The sequence below is a fragment of the Panthera leo genome, chromosome D2, assembly GCF_018350215.1.
Source record: "Panthera leo isolate Ple1 chromosome D2, P.leo_Ple1_pat1.1, whole genome shotgun sequence".
NCBI lineage: Eukaryota > Metazoa > Chordata > Mammalia > Carnivora > Felidae > Panthera > Panthera leo.
Window position 1 is genome coordinate 7,986,952 of NC_056689.1, and position 17,482 is coordinate 8,004,433.

The 17,482-nt window shown below is 42.8% G+C and overlaps 1 protein-coding gene across 2 annotated transcripts; it reads left to right on the top strand.

Annotated features, from left to right (window-relative positions):
• The first annotated feature begins 2,309 nt into the window (after positions 1-2,309).
• Positions 2,310-17,258, top strand: LIPF (lipase F, gastric type). 2 transcript variants are annotated; one of them, XM_042908555.1, is made up of 9 exons: positions 2,310-2,432; positions 2,610-2,727; positions 3,542-3,740; positions 5,358-5,467; positions 8,958-9,094; positions 10,730-10,876; positions 13,380-13,451; positions 14,110-14,181; positions 17,022-17,258. In XM_042908555.1, the coding sequence occupies exons 1-9, from the start codon at positions 2,328-2,330 to the stop codon at positions 17,256-17,258; spliced, it is 1,197 nt and encodes a 398-aa protein (XP_042764489.1). In that variant the 5' UTR covers positions 2,310-2,327. The 2 variants fall into 2 exon arrangements, with proteins under 2 accessions (XP_042764489.1, XP_042764490.1); XM_042908556.1 differs by having other exon boundaries at positions 2,610-2,724; positions 3,638-3,740.
• The last annotated feature ends 224 nt before the right edge of the window (positions 17,259-17,482 follow it).

Here is a 17,482-nt window from a genome sequence, read left to right on the forward strand (position 1 = left end):
TAGCCTAATATGTACTAAACGAACTGTGTTCTATGCCTTGTTTTTACAATCCATCTGAGATAACTTTTCAAATAAATACGCATGTATCTCCTTCCTTTTCCTCTTTGGGGGGAGAGAATGTTATAGTATTTCTTCTTTTTATTTTTTAATTTAAATATGATTGATATATAACATTATATCAGTTTCAAGCATACATTAATGATTCAATATTCCTGTATATTGCCAAGTGATTGCAACAATAAGTCAGGTTAACATCCATCACGATACATCATTACAGATTTATTTTTTATTGTGATGAAAGTTTTTAAGGCCTACTCTCTTAGCAACTTTAAAGAAGACAATACAATATTACTATTAACTATAATCTCCATGCTGTACATTATATCCCCAGGACTTAATGATTTTATAGCTGTGAGTTTGAACTTTAAAAAAAAAATTTATGTTTATTTATTTTTGAGAGAGAGAGAGAGAGAGAGAGAGAGACAGAGTGCAAGCAAGGGAGGGGCAGAGAGAGAGGGAGACACAGAATCGGAAGCAGGCTCCAGGCTCTGAGCCATCAGCCATCAGCCCAGAGCCCGACTCACGGACCGCGAGATCGTGACCTGAGTCGAAGTCAGACGCTTAACCGACTGAGCCACCCAGGCGCCCCTTCTTTGTGGTTTTGAATTGCATCTCACTTTTTTCTTTGAGCAATATGCATGACATTCTGTTTTTACAACAATTTATAAGATTATTATGTTCTCTACTGATAGGCATTTAGGTCATTCCCAATCTTCCCCATTATAAACAGTGTTGTAGTGAACATTCTCGTCCATATGGTTTTAGACACATTCGTGATTACAGCTGAGTTAAAATCTAAATGTAGAACAGAAGGGTTAAATTTTCAGGAATATTGCCAGCTTCCTCTTGAAAGACCTCGCAAAAGCTTATACTCCTACAAACAGCATTTAAGTGTCTGTTTCACCCAACTTTGCCATCATTATGAATTATCAGACTTTGTTTGATAGGTGTTATAACATGATAGTTTTAATTTACATTTCATTAATTATAATGTAATTGAAAATATTTGCAAATGTGTTTAAGTTGTAGAGTTTTAGGCCACTTTTCTCTCCAGGAAAACTTTTTCATGTGCTAAACCAATAGTTAATGGTTTGCTGGGTTTTTTTCTTACTGATTTATAAAAGCTAGCTAGACATTAAATTTTTTTTTATGTTTATTTATTTTTGACACACAGAGAGAGAGAGACAGAGCATGAGCAGGGGAGGGGTAGAGAGAGAGGGAAACACAGAATCCAAAGCAGGCTCCAGGCTCTGAGCTGTCAGCACAGAGCCCGAGGCAGGGCTCGAACTCACAGACCGCGAGATCATGACCTGAGCCGAAGTCGGACGCTCAACCGACAGGGCCACCCAGGCGCCCCTAGAAGCTAGCTAGACATTAAAGGAATTAATCTTTTGTCGTAAAAGCTACAGCCGTATTATGGAGGTTAACATATGTTTTTGGACTTTTTAAAATAGCTAATAAAAGCTCGCCAAATTTGTTAGAGCAATTATGTGAAAGACTGATCACGTAAACGATCGTCCTAATTTGATCCACTTGAAATTATCGTTAACCTATCTGCGAAGTGGGTTGTTAGATCTTACCTGTAAAATACGAGGGGGTTGAATGAGACAGCCACTAGAATTCTTTTCAAATCATGATACTAATTTTCCTTTTTGTTGTTAGATCCTTGCAACCAAAGATATTGTACCCTCCAACACGTTGTTAATTTATCAAGACCTACCTAAGTCATTTCAATTAGTAGTGTATATACTACTTTAGTTATGGCAGCACTCTGAGTAGATGGTGGCAGCTTTTAAATCCACATAATTACCCCAAATCAATAAATATTTATGGAGTGGCTGTTATAAACAATATCCAAAACGCCACAATGAGTTCGAATGCATGTCATATTGAGGATGAATCTAGAAGAATCCAATGTGTACACAACACACACACAACCTTGGGCTCTCGAAATGAGTTGACAAAAGCCTTAAACATGCGGTATACTAAGAATGGGATCTTATGTCAGACGATTAGAAGACATTTTTATCAATTCAGGTTTACTCAACACGACTGGAAAACCGAGTGGGAAATGTTCTGAAAGGAATCAAGTCAAGCATTGCAACACGGATATCCACGTGTCCCAGTTTATTGCCCAACAGAATATAATCCAACCCAAGCCTTTCTCTAGTTTGCGTGAAAAGAAAATTAGCACAAAATACAAGTATGAAGAAAGTGTAATAGTTTAACCATGCACGGGTCATTCTTCTGTTTCAGGCAAGAGCAAAATGCTGTTGCTATTAACAGTGGCCAGTTTGATATCTGCGCTTGGAACCACACATGGTTTCTTGGGAAAATTACACCCGACAAACCCTGAAGTGACTATGAATATCGTAAGTCACTGGGGGGCGGGGGGTAGGGAACCTATAGAACGAGGAGCTACCACCGTGACTTAGAATCACGGTGAGTTGAAGCCTTGACATGACCGATCAAGAGTAACTAACCATATCTGCTTACCAGATGCGTTTAAAAAGTCAACTAAAACTTAAAGCTGTGTTTTTCCTCCCCAGAGTCAGATGATCTCCTTCTGGGGATACCCAAATGAAGAGTATGAAGTTGTGACTGAGGATGGTTACGTTCTTGGGATCAACAGAATCCCTTACGGAAGGAAGAATTCAGAGAATAAAGGTATAACCCTGCCTCCCTCCCTTTTTCTCCCTTCCTCTTTCCCTCACACTTTTCTTCCTTTCATTCTTTCCTCCCCTCCTTCCTCCTTTCCTTTCCTCCTAAGGACTTAATAAGTCTTGCTTGTTCTGGAAATGTAACAGTGATGAAACTTTACCTCCGGTCTTCAAAGAGATCACCATCAAGTCAATGAGATAGATACATGGACAGATGGTTACAATGATATGTGACACGTGCTAGACATGTACAGAGAATATTAAACTAGACGTTCTGGCAAAGGTGCCTAACTGGGCTAGCGGAAGTCAAGAAAAAACTTGCTCTAGAAACAATAACTAAGCTGAGTCCTGGAGATCAAGAAAAGTTAGCCAGAATGTGCGAGACGATTTGAGGCTCATTTCCTGAACAGATAAAGGTCATCTTTTTGGCTATTGCTGCCAAAAGTTTATCTTTTTCTCATTGCAAGAAAACTGTGAAGCACAAAAAGGAGTAAAATTCAGCGAGATCACCTATCTATCATTTTACCACTCACAATCCACTTAAATTAACAACATGCTGAATTTCCTCAGAATACAAGTTTTTCAATGGCTTTTGAGATGGAATTGGCACCCAATAAACGGCACGTATTTAAAGTGCACAATTCGATGTGGCTTGTCACTTGAGTAACTGTCACACCGTGATTAAGATAATATATTCAAATGGTCAACTCAGTCAAGCAAACGTATTGCATTCTAGTCCTACGAAAGCCTAGTTCTGTCTTCGTGTTTATCTGAGAATAAGGGATGAGTTTATAAAGCTTGAATACACTTTTCTCCCTCAGGCCGGAGACCTGTTGTGTTTTTGCAGCACGGTTTGCTCGCGTCAGCCACAAACTGGATTTCCAACCTTCCCAACAACAGCCTGGCCTTCCTTCTGGCCGATGCTGGTTATGACGTGTGGCTGGGGAACAGCAGGGGGAACACCTGGGCCAGGAGAAACCTATACTACTCGCCAGACTCAGTTGAATTCTGGGCTTTCAGGTAAAGAAAAGGGACAATTAAAAATAAATACTGAGTTTAGAAAGCATGGGTGGTCGCGTGCGTGTGTATTCCAACCCAGTCCTATTGTTTTTTCAAATTTTTAAGTGTTTATTTATTTTTTGAGAGACAGAGGAAGGGAGAGAGAGACAGAGCATGAGTAGGGGAGGGGCAGAGAGGGAGAGGGAGACACAGAGTCCGAAGCAGGCTCCAGGCTCCGAGCCGTCAGCACAGAGTCCGACACGGGTCTTGAACCCACGAACCTCGAGATCATGACCCGAGCCAAAGTTGGACCCTGAGCCGACTGAGCCACCCAGGCGCCCCCAACCCAGTCCTATTTTAACCTGTTATCCTCCAAGTGGGATAAAAGCAAGTCATTCGTATCCTAATCCCTTTTTGGTTTCTTCCATACACCGCCCTGCAAGGGTAGCTTTCCCCCCACACTTTCTATAGATCTCAGCACCATTATTCGCAGATTCCCTGAATACGCTTTTCCAAATGGAATGAGCAAAGCAACCTGAAACAAGAAAATTCACTGCCCTCATCAGATTCCCAAAGGAGCATCCGCAGAGATTCGGGAGGATGTTAAAACACAGTGGAAGATTCAAGAACCTGGGAGATTCAAGGCCGAGGCGGGGGAGGGAGAGAGTAAAGATCGGGGACACTGTGGAAAGATTTGCACAGGTTTCTGATCTCCGGCCCTCTAGGGCCTCGTCCCTGGAAATTGCAGGTAAAAGGGGAAACAGCAGAGATTTCTGTGATGATGCTGAGGCACAGAAGTGCTCTGAGGGTTCCAGGGCCTGAGAGGAAGCCCGTGACTCCTGAGTGATGAGGAAGAGAGACAGGACGAGAGATGACAGATGCTGACGAGGGCCGGGTCAGGCCAGCTACAAGGGTCACGCTGAGGGCCTGGGAACTCGTCTGAGTGCAATGAGAAGCCATCAGAAAGTCTCCAACAACAGAGTGGCATAATCTCCGTTTGCATTTCCTTTTCTTTTTTAAATGTTTATTTTTGAGAGAGAGAGAGAGAGAGAGAGAGCATGAGCAGGGGCCAGGGGCAGAGAGAGAGGGAGACACAGAATCCGAAGCAGGCTCCAGGCTCCCAGCTGTCAGCACAGAGCCCTAAGTGGGGCTCAAACTCATGAACCACGGGATCATGACCTGAGCCGGAGTGGGACGCTTAACCGACTGAGCCACCCAGGCGCCCCTCCCCATCTGCATTTTCAAAAGCTCACCCTGGCTCATCCGTGGAGAGTGAAATAGAGGGAGACACGATTCACCTGATCAGGCACTAGAACACTGCATACAAAAGATTATTAAATCTGACTTTCATTTTTAGGTATAGGAATAATCCCCATCTGCAGATGCTACCTTGTTTGGATTAAACTGCAGCTGTAACGCTGTGCCTCAGAAATGATGCCATCTGTTTATAAGAAGCCGCCCCTCCAAAGCACCTAATGCTAATGGTCTATCAGCATTAGCTAATGGTCGATCAGCAGCAATGCTTAGAGAACCTAGTTTTCTGTTTCTCTAAGAGAGGCTTAGCTATAAATATGCTCGACTCTTAGAAATTATAGCAAGGAAATGCATGTCGTTTTATTTTTATTTTTTTCCTTGCAGCTTTGATGAAATGGCTAAATACGACCTTCCAGCCACAATTGACTTCATTTTAAAGAAAACTGGACAGGATCAGCTCCGTTACGTTGGCCATTCCCAGGGCACCACGATTGGTAGGTAAAAGGGTTCTTATAGACCTCCTTCCAGCGGTGGGGCAGGCATATTGGCCATTTGCTGATCGTTTTCCATTCATTCTGTGATGTAATGGCCACAACAACCCAGTGACATGGGGACAATCATCATTCCTATCGTATATATGGGGAAGCAAAACAGGAGGGTAAATCATTTGTGCACACATAACACAGGTGCAGCACAGAGGGTGACTCAGATACTAGCTCGGGCCATCTGACGGCCAAGCCCACGCTCAGAGACATGGCTTCGCACAGCCTCTGGACTGAACTTACTCCATCCATTCAACCGCATTTATGGAGCACCAGCCATGTGTCCTAAGAATACAGCAATAAATGAAGTACATTAAAATTTCCATCTTTGTACTGCATATACTCTAGTGGGGAAGCAGAGAAGGTAACAAGGATCGAAAAAGTAAAATAGGAATGCCTGAGTGGCTCAGTAGGTTCAGCGTCAGACTCTTGACTTCCGCTCAGGTCATGATCTCCCGGTTTGTGAGTCTGAGCCCCCACGACGGGCTCCGTGATGACAGCATGGAGCCTGCTTGGGATTCTCTCTCTCTCCCTCTCTCTTTGCCCCTCCCCTGCTCATGCTCTCTCTGAAAATAAATAAACTTAAAAAAAATTCTTTTTAAGAGAGTAGGTAGGTAATAGTAATGTTACGGGAAACAAATAAATCGGGAAAGCCTCTCAGGGAGCGTTAGAGGGAACTCAGCGAGTTTAGAGAAAACCACCAGCACTCTCGGAGTAAAGGCACGAAGGAGGTCAGGGTCTGAGCCGTGTGTATACCTGAAAGACTGATGTTCCGGGAGGAAAGGAGGACAAGAGCAAAGGCTCTGAGGCTGCAGCGTGTTCAAGGAATGGCAGCAGGGCAATGCATTGTGTAGCTGGCACCAGGGAACAGGGGCTGCATTCTCTAGCTGCTGACTCTTAGATACCTGTCGGAGATTTCAGTGCAGGGCCAAGCAGTCGAGTAATGATACAAACCTGGGGTTCAGGGGAGAGGACTGGACTGAAAACACAAAATGTACGTGAGACAGGATGCAAAGGAGTGAGGTCAGACAGGAAAGAGGAGGTGTCCCCTGACTAAGGCCTGGGTCGCTCTTAATCCGGAAGATGAGAGGGAACCAGACAATGATCCTGGGAAGTGATGGTGACAGAGCCCGGAGGGAAGCCAGGAGTGCCTGGTGTTCTGGAAGTCAAGAGGAGAATGTGTTTTAAGGAGAAGGTGGTCAACCGTGGAAGAGGCTGTTGAGGAGTCAGGTGAAATGAAGTCTGAGAAGGGACCATTGCACTTGGCAGCAGGAGAGGTGACCTTCCTAAGAGCAACCTCAGAGGAGTGGCTGGGAAGTGAGCATCTAGTGAGTTCAAGAGCACATGAGAGAAAGCCAGACAGGGAAGGGAAAGGGTGGAAGCGAAAGGGGGCGGAATAACAGTGTGTTTTTACGCTAGTCCCCACTCTCGGCTGATGGCCTGAGCCCGTGCCATGATTCGAAGCGATCGGAACGTCCGTGTCTAGACACAGATGCGAGGAAGTCGATGAAGTTGGTGGTGGGTGCTCATGGGAATCCTCTTTCGACCGCTTGCTCTCCTACAGCACGGATCTCCCCTAGAGAATTTGAGACAGAGAAAGAGGTCTGAAGAAGAGCTTCCGGGTGTCCTTTGTCATTGTGGCATACATCATGTTTCCAAGGAGATGAGGATTCGGATTCAGGACGTGTACATACACACTGCTTGAGCGAAGGCCAGAAAGGCGGGCGTAGCAGGGGAAGAAGCTGGGACGTGATGCAGTCCCCAAAAAGTCCTCAGCGCACTCTGTCTGGGATGGCTTTTCAGAGTCTTTGAGCGAGACTAGGTGGCTGGGCCTTTTTACCCACCTGTTGGCTAGCCATCCAATGCAGGCTGCCCTGGGAAGAGATTCTGTTGAATTCTTTGAGAACCTTGGATTGTCGAGCAAAAGCAAAATCAGAGAGGAGCGGCTGGGGTTGAATAAATGCCTCAGACGTGTAAGGAATCCAGGCAGGGCAGCACAGCATCAGTCCCACATGGCCCATAATCGACTCACACTCCTCTGTCAAAGAGTGGCAGGTGCTCTAGATTACCAAATAGTACACACCGAACAGAGTTTAACCTTTTTTCGATGATCTTGGGTCATAAAATTATTGCCTTGAGATACACTGCAACAGTGTCCTTGGGATTTGTTGAGATAGGACTGACACTAAATAACTCCCAATGACCACTCTTTGGAGTCAACTGAATTAAATGGGATCATTCTTCTTTCTTACAAATGGATATCTTATCATTGCTGTCACCCCACTCCTATTCTTCTGGAAGGTGTTTCTAATCTTCTGTGTACTGGGAAGTTAGATAAGCACCCTTGTTAGAATTGTGCGTAAAATAGGATTGTTCATTCTGAGCCAGCAAGTGTATTCTGAGAAGTCACCTGTCTTGACAGTGTGGGGACCTACTGATACCCACGCGGGTTCTTCACGTGTGATTCTTGCTTTCTCTGGGTGATATGCTGGTTGTAATCTGCAGAGTTAGGCAATCAAGTAAAGAATCCCGTAATAAATGTAGTCTTCTTGAAATACCATTCTTCCTCAAGTAAAATTAGGCTGTATATTACATAGGTGACGTCAAGTGTCTACATTTGAAACTTTTTTTTTTCAGGCTATTCTTGTGTCTAAAAAACCCCATTATTAACTGTGGGGAGAGATTATCCTATGTAGTTTGACTGTATAGAATTTAGCTCAATAACTATTTGGTCACATCCTAGTCTACCAATATGCCACAGTTCATAAAATCAGTTAATTACAGACAGGAGCTGAGTATATTTACCGTGTGTAGACGTTTGAATTATCTTGGCTACTCACTTGTCCAGCATTTACGATATGCCTCGTGTCCTGGTAAATACCTTCTATAATTCACCTCACTTGGTTCCTAAAAAACCTGATGAAGCACTCATTATTATCCCCATATTTCAGATGAGAAAACGGAGGCTCTTAGTTTTAGGTGACTCCTCCAAGGTCACAAAGCCAGTAAACCACAGAACTGGGATTCAAATCCTGTTTGGTCAGATTTCAGACCTGTGCTTTTCATCTTCCCACTTACATACCCTACTCATCTGCAATGCTAATGATCTCCCTGAGATGACATGAATTTGAACTCATGTATACATTGCTCTTGTCACCATTTGATTAACCTAAAGTTAGCCTATTTTCGGAAGTCAGATAAAAGAATTTAGTATGACTTTTGAAAAGTTCTAGCCTCACGTTCCCAGACAGTCTATGAGAAGAAAACAAATCTATGAAAATCTGATCGCTCTGAGCAAGCAGAGATGGTCAGTGTCTCAGGTTGTCGCTCTTAGCAAATGGCACTTGGAGTAAATCCAAAATAATGTCCCGCTTGTAACACACGCGCACACACGCGGGCACACACGCGCGTGGGCCTTCTTCGGTTCCTTGTTCTATTTCAGGTTTTATTGCCTTCTCTACCAATCCCAAGCTGGCTAAGAAAATAAAAACTTTTTATGCGCTGGCTCCCGTGGCCACTGTCAAGTACACCAAGACCCTGTTAAACAAGCTCATGCTTCTTCCGTCGTTCCTCTTCAAGGTATGTGATTCTCTTTAATTGAATCTAAGATAACAAATCGCCCCTGGGTTTCAGAGTGATGCAGACAGAACAAAATCACCTGGGGTGGTGTCCAATCACGTTTTCACCCAGGACTGGGGAGGGACGCATGCGCGTTTTATTCCTTGTGCGCACACGTGGTTTAGTCCTTGCGCGCGCACGTGTATTATTTCTCGGCTAGCACCGACCTCAGTTGAGTCCCCGTTGAGCCGCTGAGATCCCCGTTTGTTTCCTCGTGTTCCGTTACTTTCCGAGGGTTAGCAACTCCGGGAGTGTGGGTGCTCCCTCACAGACGTTCGGTTTCCTTCAACCTGTGTGAAAGCCGCGATTCCACACCAGAGCGGGGAGGGGAAATAAGAACAAAACCACATAGTCAAAAGAAGAAGCGTAAACTACCCATCGTGGAGAAAACCAGGAAGAGAAAGGGGAGAAAACAAAGAGAAGGGGAGGGAAAAGGAAGAAGAGCGGAAGAAGGCAAGGCTTGGCGAGGCCAGGACCTTGAGGCCCTTCATCAAATGCCCTTGGCTTTCCAACGCTTTTCCTAAGAGTTTCCTCCTTTAATGGGGTTCCAGAGGACTGGAGCATGGGTCGCAATAAGCCGGAAGTGCCTTGTATAGGCGCCTACAGGGGAGGGAATTCGTAATCTTTGTTCTTCCTACACTTAATCCCCTCCTTCTCCCCCGTGCAGAAACCAACGCTCACATAGGCAGACACAACATCCTTTAGAACAGTTTTACATCAGGCTGTAAAAAGTCATGCTGCTATTTCCTCCTGCGGTTTGGTACTATTCATTTCTTTTCACTCCGAACGAACATGTGTGTGTGTGTCGCAAGCTTAAGAGACTTTACCTCCAAACTACATTTGTAAAGCTTCTATTCAGAATGTGAAAAATCGTAATGAACTTGAGTATAATTACTGGCTGTGTTGATGCAGATATTTATTACCTCCTTGTGCTCTGAGGCTCTGATAGGCGATGTGGACAGATGGTTTTAAAATAATAATAAAAAGCATTAGACCTTAAGTCAGGGGCTTGAGGCTTGGGTCAGGTTTCTAGCTATAATCCGGTTCTACTTAGCACAAGCCCCTGCCTCTTTATTAGCCTCCTGTTTCCTCATGCAGCCTTCTTCTTTCCTCAAGAAGACTTGAAGCAAATCTTTCAATTGTCTTTCAACCCATGCAGTCCTGGCTTCGTTGTCTTTCCAAAGGCTTTGCTGAAAATACGGCTGAGTCACCATTTCCGCTCCTGATCTTTTCATGTTTTATTGCTGAAATCACGTATCTCGGCACTTAATTATGACATTCTGCCACATTGTTTTGTGATCTTATTTCATAACGCTTAGTAGCCCAACTAGACTATAATTCTTTGTGTCTTATACTTCTCAGCAGCCAGTACATTTCTCGGTGGAACCATAAATACTCAGTATGGAGCATCGGCCCTATCCCCTCCACAACTATGTTGTGGGAATAAAGTGAGAAAAAGTTTTCAAGATTCCTAAAACAACATAAGATGAAAATCCCATCAGCCTAGTCACACCTATACCAGGAAACAAGACAAATTAATGCGTCTTTTCTGCAGCTTAATTTTTGGAAACTTCTAACGATGCTTTTGTTTTTCAGATGATATTCGGGAACAAAATATTCTACCCACACCACTTTTTTGATCAATTTCTTGCCACTGAAGTGTGCTCCCGCGAGATGGTGGACCTCCTCTGTAGCAACACCTTATTTATCATTTGTGGATTTGACACTAGTAACTTGAATATGGTTTGTATGCATTGACATTTCTTTTTTTTTTCTTTCTTTTTTTTTTTTTTTTGCATTGACATTTCTATTCTGAAGATTTTGAGCAACACTTTGATGACTTGTCCTACCATCACTTAGAAAGGATCATTCAGGGGCGCCTGGGGGGCTCAGTCGGTTATGCGTCCGACTTTGGCTCAGGTCATGATCTCGCGGTCCGTGGGTTCGAGCCTCGTGTCGGGCTCTGTGCTGACAGCTCAGAACCTGAAGCTTGCTTTGGATTCTGTGTCTCCTTCTCTCTCTCTGCCCCTCCCCTGCTTGCGCTCTGTCTCTCTCGCTCTCTTAAAAATAAACATTACACAAAAAAATTTTTTTTAAAGAAATGATCACTGAAACAGCTAGAATAGCTTCAGAACTGTGTCTAGGCCATGTAGCTCAGCCCAAGGGAAGTCACACCGTTGCTCCCAGTTTTGTTCCCTTCAGCTCCCTGCTGTCACCCAAGGGCCTTCTAAAGTAAACAGCAGGTAGAAAAAATAGTAGATGGTGAGCACTACTCACTTTTGACCACCTAAATAATTGGCATCATATTTAAATTCTGTGAGGGGAGGCATTGAGCCATATGTTTTGGCAGGCTTCTCTGTAGGAAAACAATGCCTAAGCTTTGAATAAATGTTCTTTATAAATATTCTTAATGCTAGGGCACCTGGGTGGCTCAGGGGGTTGAGCGTCTGGCTCTTGATTTCCATTCAGGTCATGATACAACAGTTCATGGGATCGAGCCCCATGTTGGGGCTCAATAAATAAACTTTAACAACAACAACAACAACAACAAAACTCATTTCAGAGAAATTATGTTAGCGCTCGTCCACACTCTTTATCTGCTATTTCACTTGCTTTGCCTTGGGTAGGGGTTTTAGAGTTTATTTATTTTGAGAGAGAGAGAGAGAGAGAGAGAGAGAGAGGGAGAGCATGAGTGGGGAAAGGGCAGAGAGAGAGGGAAAGAGAGAATCCAATGCGGGCTCGAACTCACGAACCGTGAGATCATGACCTGACTGAAATCAACAGTCCAATGCTTAACTGACTGAGCCAACCATGTGCCCCGGATTGGTGTTTTAAGACTGCAAAATGCAGAATCAAAAGTAGTTAAGAGTACAGAGTCAAGCTGAGAGGCTAAATTCAAATCCTGTTTTTGGAGCTGACTTACACTCATTTTCTTGGTTTGCTTTTCCACAAAATGTACCATTGTGGAGATTAAATGAACTAATATGTGTAAGACATACAGAACATAGTTCAAAGCACATCACTCATAGCAATAGCACGTTTTGCTAGTGATACTATTATATATCGACAATTATCCTCACTCAAAATTGTCAGTTTAGTTACATACCCTTGAGCACCTAAAAAAAAAAAAAAACAAAAACACCAAGTGCACTGATAAAACGATATAATTCTACCTACAGGTACCTACTCACTAAACAACCTTTATTGGAGGCACTACTAAGGGTTGTAGCTACTGGGAACACAATGGTGAAAAGACAGATATGTTCCCTCCCTCATGGAAATCAAGGACATTCAGGTCTTTTTCTCAATGTTTGTCAGAATCTGTAGATATTTTAAAATATATACGAACAAAGGGAACTTTCCTTAGTTCCTATTTTTGATGGTAAATAAAAGTCTCATCCTTCTCCCTTGGAAGGGAGTCACTCTCTTTGGCTCTGGGAATGTCTGCCATTTTGTACGTGGAGCTCGACAGAGTAGTCTACCTTTACCACACCAAGAAAAGGCAGACTAAATTACTGGGTTCCATCCATAAAAGCCTTATGAGAAAAATAATAATACAATAGATACATGAGGAGGCAATTAGAGAGTTCATCCTCTGCATGAAAATTATGTGAAGAGATACTTCATTCCCCTATGAAGATGGTCAATTTGTTTGATCCTATCCATGGTCTTCGATACAGTGGAATTAAGACCCACTGTGAACTAATCTATGCAAGATGAGATGGGGATTTCAGTTTGTCGTCCGGGGTCTGACCAAGGACACTGATAAGACAGCAGGATGGCATAGAGATTATAAATGTGCCATATATGTATACTGACTATCGCATATATGGCGTATACATACATACGTCTAGATATATATACATATATAGGTCTGTAGAGCAAGAGGCTTGTGTATGGACGTTACATTTACTGCACTCCGGAACCGGGTAGGGAAGAATGAAGAGCTGAGAAGTTAGAGAGCTAGATTAAAGTCCCTGGCTCCACCCTGATACAAACCATGTGACATTGGCCATTTCTGGAAACTTCTTGGGAAGTCTTCTCATGGAGTAGCCACTGACCAAACAAACTGGCTCCTGCAATTGCCCCTTGCAAACTCTAAACTGGCATACAGCCGTGTTGCTCCTATCTTTCGGGTAAACCCTGCCCTTAAACACCTGACCTGGATCAGAACAATTTCAGTCTTAGGCTATTTTTAAGAAACCAAATATACATCGGTGTCTGTGTGTCTGTGTTTGCTTTCTAGAGTCGCTTGGATGTGTATCTGTCACATAATCCAGCAGGAACGTCGGTTCAAAACGTCCTCCACTGGTCCCAGGTATCATTTCTCAAATACTATTAAAACTTCTGTTGTGTGCCTGAACCCCTGGCACTTTACCCAAAGCACATTCTTTTTTTTTTTTTTTTTTAGTGTTTATTTTTATTTTTGAGACAGAGACACAGAGCATGGGCAAAGGAGGGGCAGAGAGAAGGGGAGACACAGAATCCAAAGCAGGCTCCAGGCTCTGATCTGTCCGCACAGAGCCTGATGGGTCTCAAACCCACAAGCCACGAGATCATGACCTGAGCCGAAGTCAGACGCTTAACCGACTGAGCCACCCAGACGCCCCCTAAAGCACACTCTTAAGATAGTCTGCCAAATGCTCCTGGAAGGGAATTTTTCTGCCATGTTGCTAGTTGCTGATAATAGCTATCAATCCATGTGAATGGAAATCCTCTGAAAACAATCACTTTTGGGAGCAAAGAAATGAATGATTTTTAGGACGTGGCATGCAAGAAAAAAATATTTCAAGCAAAGCTACATTTAAATTTGCATAGATATCTTGTCCTAGATGATGAACAGTCTTGGTTTTTTGGAAGGAGAAGAATGTTTTTCAATAACTGTTTACATTGGAAGTAAACTTCCTAGAAAGCTTTGATTTTCACACAGTGAGGAGAGTTTTTATTTCTTTGTATTCTTAATTTCTCTCCATCAGGCTGTCAAGTCTGGGAAATTCCAAGCTTTTGACTGGGGAAGTCCGGTTCAGAACATGATTCACTTTCATCAGGTAAGCTTCTTGAAGTTAAAATTATTCACATTTTGAAAGACAAAGATATAAAAGGTTTGAGATGAAATTACAATAATCATGCATACACTTTCCAAAGGAATGTTAGTGCCCAGACTCATCCTTCAGGAAATTAGAAAGTAGACGATAATTTCCTTAGAATCCTGTCATCAGACCAGACATCACGCCGTGAACTCCTGCTCCAGTGGCCGCACTCAGGGTACCGCACCACCACGTGCGAGGAACGTTCTAGAACGCATCACCCCTCACCCTCTTGCACAGACTTGCCCTGGATCCTACACCCCAGCACACGGTTCCCTCCTTCCGGAAATGCAATTCTCTGATATGACAAGCCAATAATTGGAACGGCTTGTGAGATAAAGCTGAAATCTCTGGTCTTCTTACACAACACCCTTTCCTTTGTCGAAAGCCAGAGAAGCGATTCCACCACATTCCAGATATAAGATGTTAGGGTGGCATGTTGGCAGGTCAAGGCTGAGATACCTGTCAGCAGGCAGGGGCTTTGTCTAAAGGCAGGCACACTGGCCACCCCTTGCACTCACTGCAGCACAGAGAAGCCAGGCTTTGGAGTTCATCCTATCTGGGGCCCGTAGGCGTTCAGATAGGAATTTCTTCGTCTCTCCACCCAGATGTGGAATCAGACAATGTCTTCCAGCCCTCAGCGCAGGGTGCACCCTCAGACCATCACTGGCCAAATTTGAACAGGAGAGCCACCCTGCAGTTTTGGTAATCCTCTCCCCTTCCTTCTGACCCCACCCCAAATTTTCTACCCAAGTATTGGTGGGGAGCCTCCCGATTTCCATCTGCTTCCATGACTCAATGTTTAGAAGGGATTTCTATCTCTTCACCACAATATCGTATGTGTAGAGACGATGCCTCCTGCTTTTGTGCCATTTTCGATGTCTTAAAGAGGGTTTTCACACAACACCATCAGATCAAGCATTGTTGAGATGCCTTTTCCCCGACCATCACCTCCACAAGGCCCCACAACACAGACTTGCTTTGCATCTACCTTTCTACTGGGCTGTGCCTACCAGCAGTCCCAGGCACCCATCTGGGAGGACCTGGAACACCAAGTCCCAAGTGCACCCTGCCCTCCCAGCCAAGCCCGAAATAGCACAGGATGGTCTTCCACTGAGGCAGTGACACTAATTTAAGAGCCAGAAGCCAGCATCTAATATACCCTTTGAACAGTGGAACATGAATAAAGGAAAGTAGGTTTATTATTACGGATATTCTCTATACTACTCTTTTCTTCACTATAATAAAGTGTTAAAATACTGTGAACAATTCTATATGATTCGTTATTTTGCTATGACAAGTTGGCTATTCTGTAAGGTGAGAATATAGAAAAATTTAGTATATTGGATAGTATTCTTGAGAACATGATCGGAAAAAACCAACAAAATTCTCTGTTGATAGTGGTGAAATTGGTAATGGTTTGCTTATTTCCTTGTCCTGCTTTATTAACCTTTTTAAAATGTGTGTGTAAATGGTGATTTTCTAGAAATGCAAATGGGGCTGATGATAGCTTTTATCACAATTTGATCCAATATTTAGAAAAATCAGGTAAGTATTCAACAAATACAACCCCTTCACTGAACTGACTGACCTACCCACTGACCCTACTGATACATCAATACGAAGCCAAAATAAATGACTCAAGACATTTCAAGATCATATTTTAGAGGGTCTGGGTAGAAACAGTCAATTACAGTTAGAATCCAGTCAAATCCACTTCCTTTCGCTTGGGTAGAAATCTAAATTTTTAATTTGTAAGAATTGTTATCTAAAGCCTTGCTATTCAAGGCCATGGTCCAGGACCAACAGTGCCAGCATCACCTAGGAATGCAGAATCCTGGCCCTTCCCCCAGATCAGAATCTTCATATTAACAAGACCCACAGGTGATTTACAGGCCTGTCAGAGTTTAAGAAGCACTGACCTAAAACATATTGCATCTACTTTGCGTTGTGGATGAGGGTGACTTTCTCTGAGCAATGGCTGTTAAGAATCTTCTTAAAAAACTAGGTCATGCCATTTGCAAAACATGGATGAAACTTGAGGGCTTGATACTAAGTCAACTAAGTCAGACAGAGGAGGATACATAGTGTATAATCTCACTTCCATGTGGGATCTAAAAACAAAAACAACAGCTGAGTTCATAGATACGGAGAACAATTGGTAGTTGGCAGAGGTGAGGGGTACAGGGTTGGTAAAATGGCTGACGGTGGTCAAAAGGTACAAACTCCCAGTTCATACAGCAAGTAAGTCCTGAGGGTGTCACGTACAGCATGGTGACTATAACGAACAATACCGTATTGCGTGTTTTGAAAGTTGCCAAGAAAGTAGATCTTGAAAATACTCATCACAAGAAAATAAATTGCGACTATGTGTGGTGGTGGACATTAACTACGCTTATTGTGGCAACCATTTCATGATATGTGCATATTTTAAATCATTATGTTGTACACCTGAAATTAATATAATGTTCTAAGTCAATTATACTTCAATAAAATATCTAGGCTGGCTAATGTTACATATATATATAGATATATGTATATATATGTATCTATATATATATATACATATATATATATATACATATCTATGTATGTATATTTATATATATGTATATATATACATATATATATGTATGTGTGTGTATACACATATACACACACATATGTATATTATATATTAAATAATATATAAATATATTATTATATATTAAATATGTAAATATATATTAATTTAGCCAAGGAATAAATATTTAAAGTGCAGCTACCTACAAAACTGAGATTCTTTCTGTCTTGCATTTTAGCCCACACCCCCCTACTACAACCTGACGGACATGCACGTCCCGATTGCGGTGTGGAATGGTGGCAATGACTTGTTGGCAGACCCTGAAGATGTCGACCTTCTGCTTTCCAAACTCCCCAATCTCATTTACCACAGGAAGATTCCTCCTTACAATCACTTGGACTTTATCTGGGCCATGGATGCCCCTCAAGTAATTTACAACGAAATCATTTCTATGATGGGACAAGATAATAAGTAGTTCTAGATTTAAAGAATTATCCGTTTATTTTTCCAAAATTAATTTCTTCTCTCACACACGGTTCTCTATAATGCTTTGGGATACGGTGATTCTTTCTGTAATTTTGATTTTAGAAATATATTCGCATCAATAATCTTTCCGTTTATTGTTTTGGATATAAAATAATTTTAAGGGGCACCTGGGTGGCTCAGTCGGTTAATCGTCAGACTCTTGATTTCAGCTTG

What these genes read in the sequence shown, in the direction of transcription:
- LIPF (XM_042908555.1), top strand. Translation starts at nt 2,328, where the DNA reads ATGCTGTTGCTATTAACAGTGGCCAGTTTGATATCTGCGCTTGGAACC. An exon ending in TTCCGTCGTTCCTCTTCAAG is followed by an intron (nt 9,095 to 10,729) that starts GTATGTGATTCT and finishes TTTGTTTTTCAG; the next exon opens with ATGATATTCGGGAACAAAAT. An exon ending in ACATGATTCACTTTCATCAG is followed by an intron (nt 14,182 to 17,021) that starts GTAAGCTTCTTG and finishes CTTGCATTTTAG; the next exon opens with CCCACACCCCCCTACTACAA.